At 38.9% G+C, this 11,874-nt stretch overlaps 1 protein-coding gene across 2 annotated transcripts in view; it reads right to left on the bottom strand.

Moving 5' to 3' along the window:
- Window positions 1–3,049: 3,049 nt before the first annotated feature.
- The window catches only part of NAMPT (nicotinamide phosphoribosyltransferase), a 30,656-nt gene continuing 21,831 nt past the window's right edge, over window positions 3,050–11,874 (bottom strand). Inside the window, exons 9-12 of one of the 2 annotated variants that reach the window (XM_065666125.1) lie at window positions 10,912–10,929; window positions 7,977–8,117; window positions 7,688–7,822; window positions 3,050–5,954 (exon numbers count right to left, since the gene is read on the bottom strand). In XM_065666125.1, the coding sequence (XP_065522197.1) occupies window positions 5,841–5,954; window positions 7,688–7,822; window positions 7,977–8,117; window positions 10,912–10,929 (408 nt within the window). In that variant the 3' untranslated portion in view covers window positions 3,050–5,840. The remainder of the gene's footprint in view (window positions 5,955–7,687; window positions 7,823–7,976; window positions 8,118–10,911; window positions 10,930–11,874) is intronic. The other variant, XM_065666115.1, reaches the window with a different exon arrangement.

Here is an 11,874-nt window from a genome sequence, read left to right as displayed (position 1 = left end):
AAGATCATAAATGTACACTTCAGCATATGGCTTTTCTAAAGAAACCAATTTGTAAGAGAATGAATTCTTAGTTCTACCAGGTTCTCACCTCTTAACATTTTCAGAGTCACAAATCAGGACACAGAGGCAGCAAAGGGACAGCTTTCTCCTCTGTTTTTAGCGTGTGAATCTATTTGCTTTTGTCTGAAGGTATAAAGATTGCAAAACCTTGTACAGAGGTGAAATCTTTTTTATCTTCTAGAGATTAATAGTTGCAATAAAAGCAACTAATGGTCTTCAAGCAACAGTGCTGGAGGTGAGGCTGCAAAAAACACAGTGTGTGGGAAGAACAGCAGCTTTAATGAAGTTTGTCGCTGGCATTTGGCTTAACGAGTAGCTACGAGCCTTGAAAATGGTTTAAGGTTAAACTGGGGCACATTACCACACCACTGCTTTGTTATCACGGTGACACCAACACTCTTTTGGTTGACGTTGCATCAATGTTTTCAGAGCAGATTATAGCATCGACTTGAACCTGCTCAGCTGAGACAGAAATCATGGGAGGCACCCTCACCAGAGGCAGATTAGTCATCATGCTCTGGCCTTTCTGTGACCTACAGGCATATCTCTACCCAATGCCGTTTCACCCAGAGATTGTCCTCTTAAATTGCCGGGGTATGTTATCCTTCTGACACATCCAACAACGAGCTGCAACTCCTTATGCTTAAAATAGGGCAGCATCTTTCGGAATAAGGAAAACTTCCTTGAAAGGGAAGAGCTTGCCAGCCCTGTTCTTTACAGTTAGAAAGCTACGGAATCAGCATCCCAACGCAGCTCTTTTCTTCTCCCTTTTGTGGGCAAGAAAGTTTGAGACTGATGTTCTTCGCTTTACCTTAGAAGATACAAAGGTTTAGAGTCCCTTCAGTTAGCCTGATGTGTATTACTTTCATTAATATTTGGTGATACAAATACTCAGCCATTAGAAAAGAAGTTTCCTCATTTCCTTTTGTATAAAAGAGCTTTAAATAGCCACAGTACTAACCTAAACTAGTGACAAAGAAGTAAAAACTCCAGCCCCCAGATCCTTTCATGCATTGTTTATCTACCCACTTGAATTTCTTAAGTACTGTAAGTACAGATAATTCTGAAGCCATTTTCAATAATTTATGATCACCTGGCTACATACAATGTGTACTTTGGAACAACTACTAACAATCAGATCCTCAGATGTCATAGACCAATATTAATCACGGAAGCATAAGTAGTTATATGTTTTAACAGAATATGCTTGTGTAAGTAGAGATCTAGAAACAGCTTGAATGAAGTTGAACACAACTGAAACTTCTGGGAAAAAAGGAGCTATACAACTCAAATATCTTGATTTTTTGGCTCTAAGGTAAACAACCCATAAACTTGCCCTTCTGCTCACAAGAGTTGTATAAGAGGGAATTAAAATCATTGCTCGAGGCATGGTGGCTCCCTAGCTGTCCTTAAAAGACCCCTCTACTCCAGCCAGGAATAGGAGAGAGGCTGCAATTGGTTCCAGGAAACCTCACCATAAACTGAAAATTCTGGAAGTTCTGCTCAGAAAGCAGTTAGGAGTAGGCAGATGAAGATTAGTAAGAAAATGGTATGGAACGAAGTATGTTACTTGAGCAGAATCCTGCTGACTTTGCTCCCTTTCCCTTTGAATTGCTCTGGATTATGTTGCAGCAGCAATCAGGGTACTCTTCAGTAATACACCGTGTCACAGGAAAATACTTTTTGGAAATGCTCTACTGCTCAGTGCTTTTCATACCTTCTACTTTTTCATACCTTCATACCCTGAATTAAAACTGAAGTTTTAGGTAACTCTGAAGGGTGTTTTAAAATCATTAACCAAGCCAGCTGTGCTACTAGCAAACCCATGACTCACATCCATCCTCACAGCTCCTGCCTTGAGCAGCTCAGCACAGGTACTATGTTATTGATTACTGTAGAATCAGAGGACATATGAAGAGACACATTTATGAGTCCCTCGCCTTCTCCTGTGCAGTCCAAGGCCTGGAATTTCCTTGCAGACTCCTTTGTGTGATGACCTGGGAGCTCACCACCACACACCCACCATTGGTAAACACCCTGAACTTACACAAAGGCTGATTAGAAGGGAAGGAGTTGGAATAGCTGGAGGTTTTTACCAGCACAGAAAGGAGGAGGAAGAGGCCTGCCTCCCCCTTAGGCAGTGCATGTTCTCTGTAAAGAGAACATAACAGAGACTTTAAATTCAGGTGCTAAAAAAAGACCATTGTCAGAGATCCCTTTTTACATTACAATATGACCAAAAGGGACCAGCAACAAGTGATGATAATATTCTTTACACTAGGTGCCTTATTGATTGACTGACAGCTTGGCTTCGCAGGCAAAGATTTGGGAAGGGCTTTACCCACGCTTACACAAGCACAGTGACCAAGGGCATATGGGATAGGAAAGTCTGTTTGGAAAAAAGGCTGCTTTATACACCCATACTAACAGCATCTGTGTTTGCAATGTACCCTCTGCAAGTTATGTAGGAATTAGAAGTGTAACTAATAACGAAAATCATGTCCTAACATGAGACATTCTCTCAGTTGAAGAGCTGACCTTATTTTCTGAAAGATATTGAAATGAACAGAAAGCTGCACTGTCTTTGGTTAATTTGCTTTTAAACAAGGATTTGTAGTAGCTTTAGAAGTAACATTTGAATACTGAATCTTTATTTGAGAAAGGATTATATCAAATATAGAGGAGAGTTTCTTGTATCAAATTCAATTACAAGTGCTTCATTTTTGCACATAAACAGGCAAGATGCACCCCCTCCCCCCAAAAAAAGGGGGCTAAAAGAGATGCCAGTTTCCCTTCTCTAGAACTGAGCTGACTGAAACTCAATCCCTTAACCACTAACTGCATGCCAGCCAGCTGAGCAGCTCCCCTGCAGAGGGCTGTAATGGCAGCACAGCACAGCACAGCTCTGCTCTGGTCTGTGTTTGGCAACAGAGCACAGGATGACATCCAATGCCCAACATCACAACTTCAAGACACAGTCAGATGGCTATTATTTTCACTGCCAGAACTAAACTTTATTACCATGTGTTACATACTGGTGTTTGATGCCAAGTACATTAAAGTTACTTTAACAGAGGATTTAAGTGAGGAATATTTATTCTTCACTAAACAGGTTAAGAAGGAATGTAAAAACCTACAAGAAATAAAACCCGTTTTAAGCTTTGTTTTGATTTTGGCAAAACAAACAATTAAGCACTCTCCTGTTCTCTCCTCAGACCTTTTAAAGTACCAAAAAAGCATCTTTTCATAATCATGCAGCTGAAGAAAAAAAAAAAAATCCTATAAAATCCATTTCTTATGCTAAATACGGTTACAAATAAAAGTATTAAACACAAAACTCCCAATTCCTATTTTTAAATACAAATATTGTATTATATTATGAAATGGGCATAATTAAAATATATCCATGACTACCAATCTAGTAATTTCAAGCAAACAAACATGCTGTTTGCTTTCACTTGGAAGAATTAGGATATTGTATGGTTCAAGCACTGCAGTCATTTCTGTCAACTCCTTGATGCCCAGAATGTCAAACCGCCAAACACAGATACGCAGGAATTCAGGTCTGAATAGCACCAGGTGGTTTTCTTTTTTCCCCTTTCAAAGTTATTAACACTTAATAAAATAAGTGATGTGACAACTTCCTGAAAGTGACATGCACAAGTAGACAATTTGTTTCAAGTCTCCAACTAATAAGGTAAAAGTTTTAGACAATACTGAACAGTTACTAATGTATTTTATGGTACATAAGAAAACAGTGCTTCCACAGCATATCCTCAGTTCTTAAGTACAAAAATATCAGTTATGGGTAGTCAATAGTTATCAAAATCTTTATTGGTACAGAATGAAAGCAGCATTTACTTTATTGTTTTTTAAACCATACATCATAAAATTCCCTAGTACACATGGGGAGGAGTGAAATAGGCTCTATACTCTTTACCTGCTACTGATCCTATGTCCAGATTTAAAATCTTTCCTGGCCAAATACAAACAGTATCATTAAAAGCAAAGGGAAGGCAGTTCCTCAGTGTGAAAGGTCAGCATTTAGAGACTTACTAAAGCACTATTTTTGAAACAATACATCACTTCAATGTATAATTACATACACTACAAGTGGAAAACAAGTTTTTATTAACAAGAACTATTGAGACTGGGCATAAACGTCTTAACCACAAACCCTGGAAACATTATGGGTGCTTTGATGTGGCCCTTTTTGGCAAGAGAATAAGAACTATGAAGTATGGCTTTTCAATCTTCCTTTAAAAGCACGTTTTATAAAGTTCTGTAGCTTAAATTATTTTAGAGGACCCCTATCAGTTTAACATCGTTTACTAATTAGAAGCGTTAATTACATCACTAGATTAAGCCATTGGCCAATAGTTGATAACCAGCATAACGCAGGATCCGTTTGCTGTTGGGTTTTGTTTTTAAGGGAGGTACTTTTCTAGTGAGAGCCATCCTACAGTACTATCGAACATCTCAGAGGTTACTACACAGCTTCTCAAACAAAATCCTCATCAGTTTCATTCTCCAACAGATACTCAAATCAAGCAGATGCAGAGAGCAAATACAATCGAGTGCAGACAGTTCCAAAGTATCTCTCAAACACAGCTACCCTCTGCAAAATAAAAGCCCCTCCTCACCCCAATGAGCCAGGGCAAGACGGGGAAGCAGGTCTGCCATTCGTGTAGGAGTTTGGCTAGCATAAAGTTTTATTAAAGTTGTTAACAAAAATAGTTAAACATTTTTACAATTTAACATCCAGTCTGACAAAAGGCAAATCAATGAAAAAAATACAAAAAAGTAAAAAAGTGCACTACCCAGTCCAGTATTTTGCTTTAAAGTCATGTCACTTACAGCATATGAAAAATAAACCCAGAAGTGTAATTACTTTAAAATACACCGCTTCCATATTTCAGTATTTTACACATATATTCTATAGTGGAAGAGGAGATCTCTTAAAAACTTTACTCTTAAAATATTGAGGTGCATATGCCAAGTGGGATAGACTTGGCAAGTTAAGTTGCAGTAGAGAATCCTTTCAGATTTGGCATTTCATTTACATACCTTACCGTGCTAGCAAGGTCTGTAGTACCTAAACCTTCTAGTAAGAACAGCAATTTGCTTTAATGCAGATTTACTAATACAGACAACTACAAGAAATGGTGAGGTCAGCAATTCTATGGGATCTTAAGGAGATACGAGTCCTGATTTAGTTGTCAAATGGTACAATGTCACAACAAACTTTAAGGCCATGTTTTATTTGCTGATTAATGGACAAAAGGCAATGGATTTCCCTCCCCACCAAATATTTTCTTGAAAGTCTGTGCTCATAAAAATCATGAAAAGTTGGAAAGACTTAATTATTGAAACTTTAAATATATTTTACACAATCTTGTTTGTACAAAAATACAAGTTAAATATAAACATAAAGCAATCATGATAATTTTATGTAAATCCATTTTGTGATATTATGTTATATATAAAAAAGTTTCTCAGCTCTGTCTCATTTGTGAAAAGATCAATACCAGATTGAATCACCACTGGCAAAGGACCCTAAAAAGCACACTTTAGCATTAAATATGGTTTACAATGTAAGTACCATTTCCTGATTTCATCTTTTCTAAAGACTGGCAAAAGATAGGGCAGTATGTCCATAAACCAACAAATAATTTGGCTACGATGTCATAAAACACAAACACACAAATCTGTACAATAAACCCAGTAGCTATGCAGTACGTACTTGTTACACACACACATACACAGACATGGAATGAAACTTAGTGAGACGCCATTTCTAGTTCACTGCTCTTCAGCCTGGCATTTTGTCTTACTTCATCAAACGAATATGACTTCGTTACCTTTCCATTCTTAAATACTGTATGAAGGAGATCCTGAAAGAAACACCACTGCTTCAGCAAGAGTGATTTGGCAACAACAACATAGGTTATACAAACTCAAAAGCAAGCACCCAAACCCTTACCCCTGGTAAGACTAGAGCTTTACACTAAATCCTTAAAGCTTCCTCTGTCTCCTTTCACTAACGGTTAGGCGGAACAAAAGCTTTAGGCCACCCTGTGAACAGACAGAAGCTTTGCGTTGAGCAGGCCCTGAAGTGAGCTGTCCACATCTGGCCAAAGCCAAATATACATGCTAAATACACCTTACTAGCTAACAGCTATTAAGAAAGGTGACACTCAACCAATTAAATACAATGCAGTTAAAGATTTCATTTAAACGTCTGTGATTTCCTCTAGAGCAACTACGGAAAAATAAAAATCAAAATCTTTCTTCAGAGTTCCCTCTGCACAACCATTTTGTAGAACAGTGCATCAAGAAATGCTCGCAAACAGCACACTGGAACAGCAACAAGCACAGCTTTGTGCAGAAGCTGTGCTGTTGTGCGTTAGCACAGCAGCAACACTGAGCAGTCGCTGTGCCTGATGACCTAGTGCAAGGACGTGTGGCATTAGGGCAATGGGACCACAAGAATAGATTTCCCTGTGATTTAGCAGAAAGCCCCAGAACCTGTACAACAAATAGACCCCTCTAATGTCCCAGGGCAATTTCCTTTAATGAATTATTTCACCTGTCAAATATTAAGGAAGCTATATATATATTGCCTAATTCGAGAGCCAAAGACTAGTGATTTGTTTCGAAGAGATTTCTCACCATTAGGTGCCTCCCTCTATACATATAAATATAAATATGAGATGAATATTAATCACAAACATATACATGCATATTTGTATATATGACTTTGAAAAATATTTTTTCCCAGATGTGTTTTCCAGAACATATTATCTAAAGTGTATTGTTTTCTGTCTTGAAATTTCTCAGATCTCCATTTTATGCTTATTGTTGCATAAAGTAGCACACCTATTAGTACCCCTCTGCCTAGCAGCACAGAAATGTGCTTCTGTATATCAGAAAACTAAAACTTCCAGCTTCTAAAGGCTGAAGTGCAAGCTGATAACTTATTTTCAGTCCTCTCAATTCAGGGAGACTCAACATGCTCTGAAGTTAAGCATTTCGTTGCTTGCACACTGAAAACATAGAAGATATCAAACGGAAAGCCTGACACTGGCATAAGTTTGTGCTTATTTTACTGAAATAGCACTTCATTTTGCAGTTGTAAAGAATTAACAGGGAAACTGAATTCCTGTTTTAAATTTACCTCTTTGAACACTGGGTAACAACTCCATGTACAGAGCATTAACACCTGAAGGAACTATTTAAAAATCCCAGTGGTTAAGTAGAAACAAATTTTAGTTATGGCTGTCCCTCTCCCACCTCCAACCCGGATCACTACTCAAATTGTGCAACATAGCCCATACAAAACTGCTTGTTAGCATATAACCTGCAACATTAGTTTGGGGGAAAAGCAACAATATTCTCTACTTTCTGGAGATAAACAAAAGACAGACTTCTAATTGTAAAGCCTGAACATTCAACTGGCATCCTAACTTTCTGCTGTTACTGAATCCGGCACCAGGGACATTTGCAGAAGGGAGTTGAACAAAGATAATGAAAAATAAATTCTGAAATCAAGTTTTTAACTAAAACTTGCTTTTTCTCAGCCTACTTTTGCATGAGGAATAATGTAACACACTTTGGAAATCCATACCTGTCCATACTCTTCAAGGTCTCCCTTGCCTTCTTCAAGCGTCACATAATCTCCAGCAGGTGTCCTATGCAATGATAGTCGGCCTTTCTTTGACCTTTTGTTCGGATCGGCAACTGGATCCTTGAAGACATTCACCTAAAGTGCAAAGAGTACTTTATTTTAAAGGAAAGGGCTTTGTGGAGCTCGTGTAACAGGGCAGGTGGTGGAAGTGTAATGGGAAATGTCACGGGTTTTCAAGCGGGGAGGCCTCTATTGAAAACACAATGGTAGAAGTTCTACTAAGACTTACCCCGAGACCATTGGTCACCACGTAACTACACTTAAAGGAACAGTTTAAGAGGTCTCTGGTTAGTTTCTGCAACAAAGCTCCACCAGATCCAAAGGCAATATTCTCAATACTCCATTTATTCTTCTTCATTCCCTCCACAATCTAAGGAGAAAGAAAATTATGATGGAGCATACTTTCAGGTGATGGCATTTTTCCATGAAAATATTACACTACTTAAACAAGATGCTTTTACAGACGATTAAACCAACTAACATTCAGTTTCCAGGAGATGTACGTAACAATTCTGTCAATACTTGGCACTGGGTTTGCATTTTTAATTGTGATTTCAGCATGGCATAATTGTAGAAAGCTTTTGTCCTAAAACTATTTATCATGCCAGCATATATACTTCCCAAAATAGGGGTAGTACAGTAATGCAGTGCCCAGACAATCAGAACTCAAAAGAAAGACTTTAAGGCAGTATTTCAGAGACTTTCAATTACTCAGAATTATGGGAAGACTTCAAAGCATAGCATGTATCCTGAAATAAAGCAGCCATCTTGCTCAGCAACTCCAGAAAGTTATTATCCATTTGAACAACAATTTCAACAGAGCAGTTCTCCCAAAAATCACATTGACTAGAATTAGATTAGCAACTATGAAGATGGGAAATGGAAATACAGAAAGCTGCTCAAAAAGTTTGCTTTGCCATCTTCTCAGGCAGGTATAATACAATATAAATATAATATAATATCATATCATATCATAATATCATATAATAATATCATATAATGTGAACTTCACTGCTACCAGCAGTCAGTTAAAACTTACTATATTGTTTCCTCCTACCTTCATTCTATCCAGACAAACGTGATATCCTCTAACCTGGAGTAGTGGGTGCTAGTTCAGTCATGCTCATAAATGGCCAAGATTTGTTTCCCTGACCTGTTACCCCTACTACAGCGTGAAATGATGCTCACAGCCCCAACACAAGAGAGTCTGAACTCCTATCTCCCAACCATTTTACTAAAAAAAGTGTGTGAGAAAACTTCAGAGTGGGTGAAACAGCAAAAATCCCATCCATCCACAAAAAAGGAAGGTGAGAAACAGAATGGAATGACATGATCTATGGGGAACAACACAGTTTCAGAAATCAACATCGGAAATCTGGTAATCTTCATTCTGTGCAGTCTCAGCCTCTTGCATCAAACAGAAATGTCAGAGTAGCACTGAGCAGAGCGATTTCATGAGCTACTGATGTCAAACCACTTTTTTTAAGGGAGAGCTAAGGCAAAACTAAAGTTTCATTCATAAGGGAAAAAAAGAAAAAGGCAATTCAAACTTCAGACAGTGGCAAAGAGGTGACTAATGTAAACAGAAGGGCATACTATTGAGAACAGAAGAGTAGCCTGCTTACTCATATAATCACATGCAAACTCTCTCTTCACAGATACCCTCAAGTCTGAACACCTGAGAGAGGCCAGCCAATGGCAGAGGTGGACTGCAGAGCTACCACCTTTTGAAGGTATGCTCTAAACACATCTCTACTACATTTTTAGCAGGGATTTCCCCAGTAGAGATCTCATCAGTGATTTCTATCATTCTAATGGTACCAGCTTACTCGGCTTCATCTAAGAAGCCAAGGGAAAGGAGTCTTGGTCACTACCGCCAAGACTTTCACTTTGGAAGCTTTGTATCCTGAACAAACACCCCCCCACCACATGAGAAACCTGTGAATTTTAGCAGTAGTCGTGCCCTTTCAAATGGTGACCATGCACAAAAGGAATCCGCATTTGCAGGGGATTAGGTTCTCCCAGAAGCAGTTGAAAGGGGTACTCAGGGAGAATACAGGATTGAAATTAATTAAATTCTGCCTTAAGCATCTCAGAAGAAGCAGAAGATGACAAAGGAAGGGTAAGAAAAGGGATTTTGTATACCCTCTACTTAAGCATAAGGCCAATAGTACTGTAAAAAACCAGACCTGACTGGGCCTGGATATGGGCTCTGCTTATCTACACCATATTTTCAGAAGGCAAATATAAGTAAACCCCATCTGGACTCTGATCAAGGCCTGTCCAGCTGCTGACCTAACCTGAAGCCATGTGAACTGTTGGCCAAGCCTGAGCAATGTATTCTGCTCCTTATCCAGTTTTATAGATCAGGTCCGACACTGAACTCACTTCAGCATGCCTGCATGATGTAGCACAAACCTGGTATAGACAGCATCCTACCAAGGCTTAGACTTCATGTTCACTGATACTTGTAGGTCAACAGACGCTAGCATAAGTACAGCATAGTTCAGCCATGGCTGCTTAACCCTCTTGCCTGGGTGAGAAGAAATGTGAAACCCCTTTCAGCTACTGTTCCTGCTCTCATTTGCAGACGGTTTGTTCATCTTGCGCCACAGGCACAACTCCTCATTTACCCTGGCTGAAGAACTGGCTTCCACCTTTCCTCTCCCAAGGGGTTTTTTTACTCAGACTGACCTTTGGCTGGTGAGGGGTGGGGAAGGGAAATCAAGACTAAGTTGAAAGACAGTTCTGACTTTACCAGTGACTCACAGCAGAGGCCCAGATAACAGCTTCCTTAGGTATGGGGAAGAGATGGCAAACAGCAGCAGTAATAGTGAAGAAAAGAGAGAGATCTGAAATAACTGAAGCCTCCACCAAAGGAAAACAATTCAGAAAGATTTCTTATCTCACACTTTCAAACACATACAGGCAGAACAGTTCACGTGTCAGGGTTCTGACCAGCTTCCTCTGACCATTATGAACATGACTAATGTATCTACTGTGACTCCAGATTAGAGGATTTTCTTTGTATAAAAATTTAAAGACATCTGGAAATTGAATGTTCAAAGAAAATCCTTTGAAAGTGTAGTACATTGTGGAGTTAGCAGATTGGAATGATTTTTAAAAGTGAAAATGCTACAAGAAAGTCAGAAAAAGTTCCTTACCTGTTCTACCAGCATCCCCTATTAAAACAAAGAATTTTAAAATCCAGTTTATACTGATATAGAGTTGTTTTCTATATTGTTGTTTCTAACTATCAAACTAGCGAATAGCTAGTTTCGATATAGTCAAATGAGACTGATCTGTCATTACTCATTCTAGTTTTTCCTATTGTACCCATTACCTCTCACCTGACCCATAACGACAAGTCATGCCTAGAAACTAAGACTGATAGGAAGTAATGAGAATAATCACTTGCATAGGCTATAAGAGGTGGGGAGGGAGGAGAAAGACAGGAAAACAATACATTCATATAATTCATTCATGTAAACTCCTTTGTGAAAGGGATGAATTATACTTCAGAGTTGGGTTGGGTTTGGGTGGTTTGTTCTTTATTTTTTTAAATGGCAAGCTATTACCCCGTTTTTCAGAAGTCAGTATCATAACCTTGGGTTTGTTGACATGAGAGGATAAAGAGATGTATTAAATTTAAGCATGACTAACATTAGGCTGCAAGATCATGGGTCTTTTTGCTCCAACATAACTTGCTGCTGTCCAGTGAGAAGTGTCTCTTTCCTTCCTGCCTGCTTCTCCGAGCTCAAGACAACAGCCTATTTTCTCTCCTGTACTGTGCTAGCGAATGCTGGCCCATTTTGAGGGCCAATTTAATTCACTGAATCACAGAATTGATCACTTCTGGCCTAGTTGGTTTGCTGCTACATGTGTGGTCTACATCAGTTTAATGACCAAAATTTGGTTCGATGACCAAAGCTGACATGAGGTGCACAGCACGATGAGAGAGTCAGGAAGAGATGTTAAAGTGGCCACGAGGCAGGAGTGAGTTATATCTGCTCTTAACAACTTGTGGAACTGGATCTTCTTCTTCTACCATGTATTGCAGGTAGACTTTTCCTCATAATCAGTTACAGTTTGATAAGGAAAATGTGTACACAGGCAGATCATCTGAA

Source organism: Lathamus discolor, chromosome 1, assembly GCF_037157495.1.
Source record: "Lathamus discolor isolate bLatDis1 chromosome 1, bLatDis1.hap1, whole genome shotgun sequence".
NCBI lineage: Eukaryota > Metazoa > Chordata > Aves > Psittaciformes > Psittacidae > Lathamus > Lathamus discolor.
This window is presented reverse-complemented; position numbering and strand designations above follow the sequence as displayed.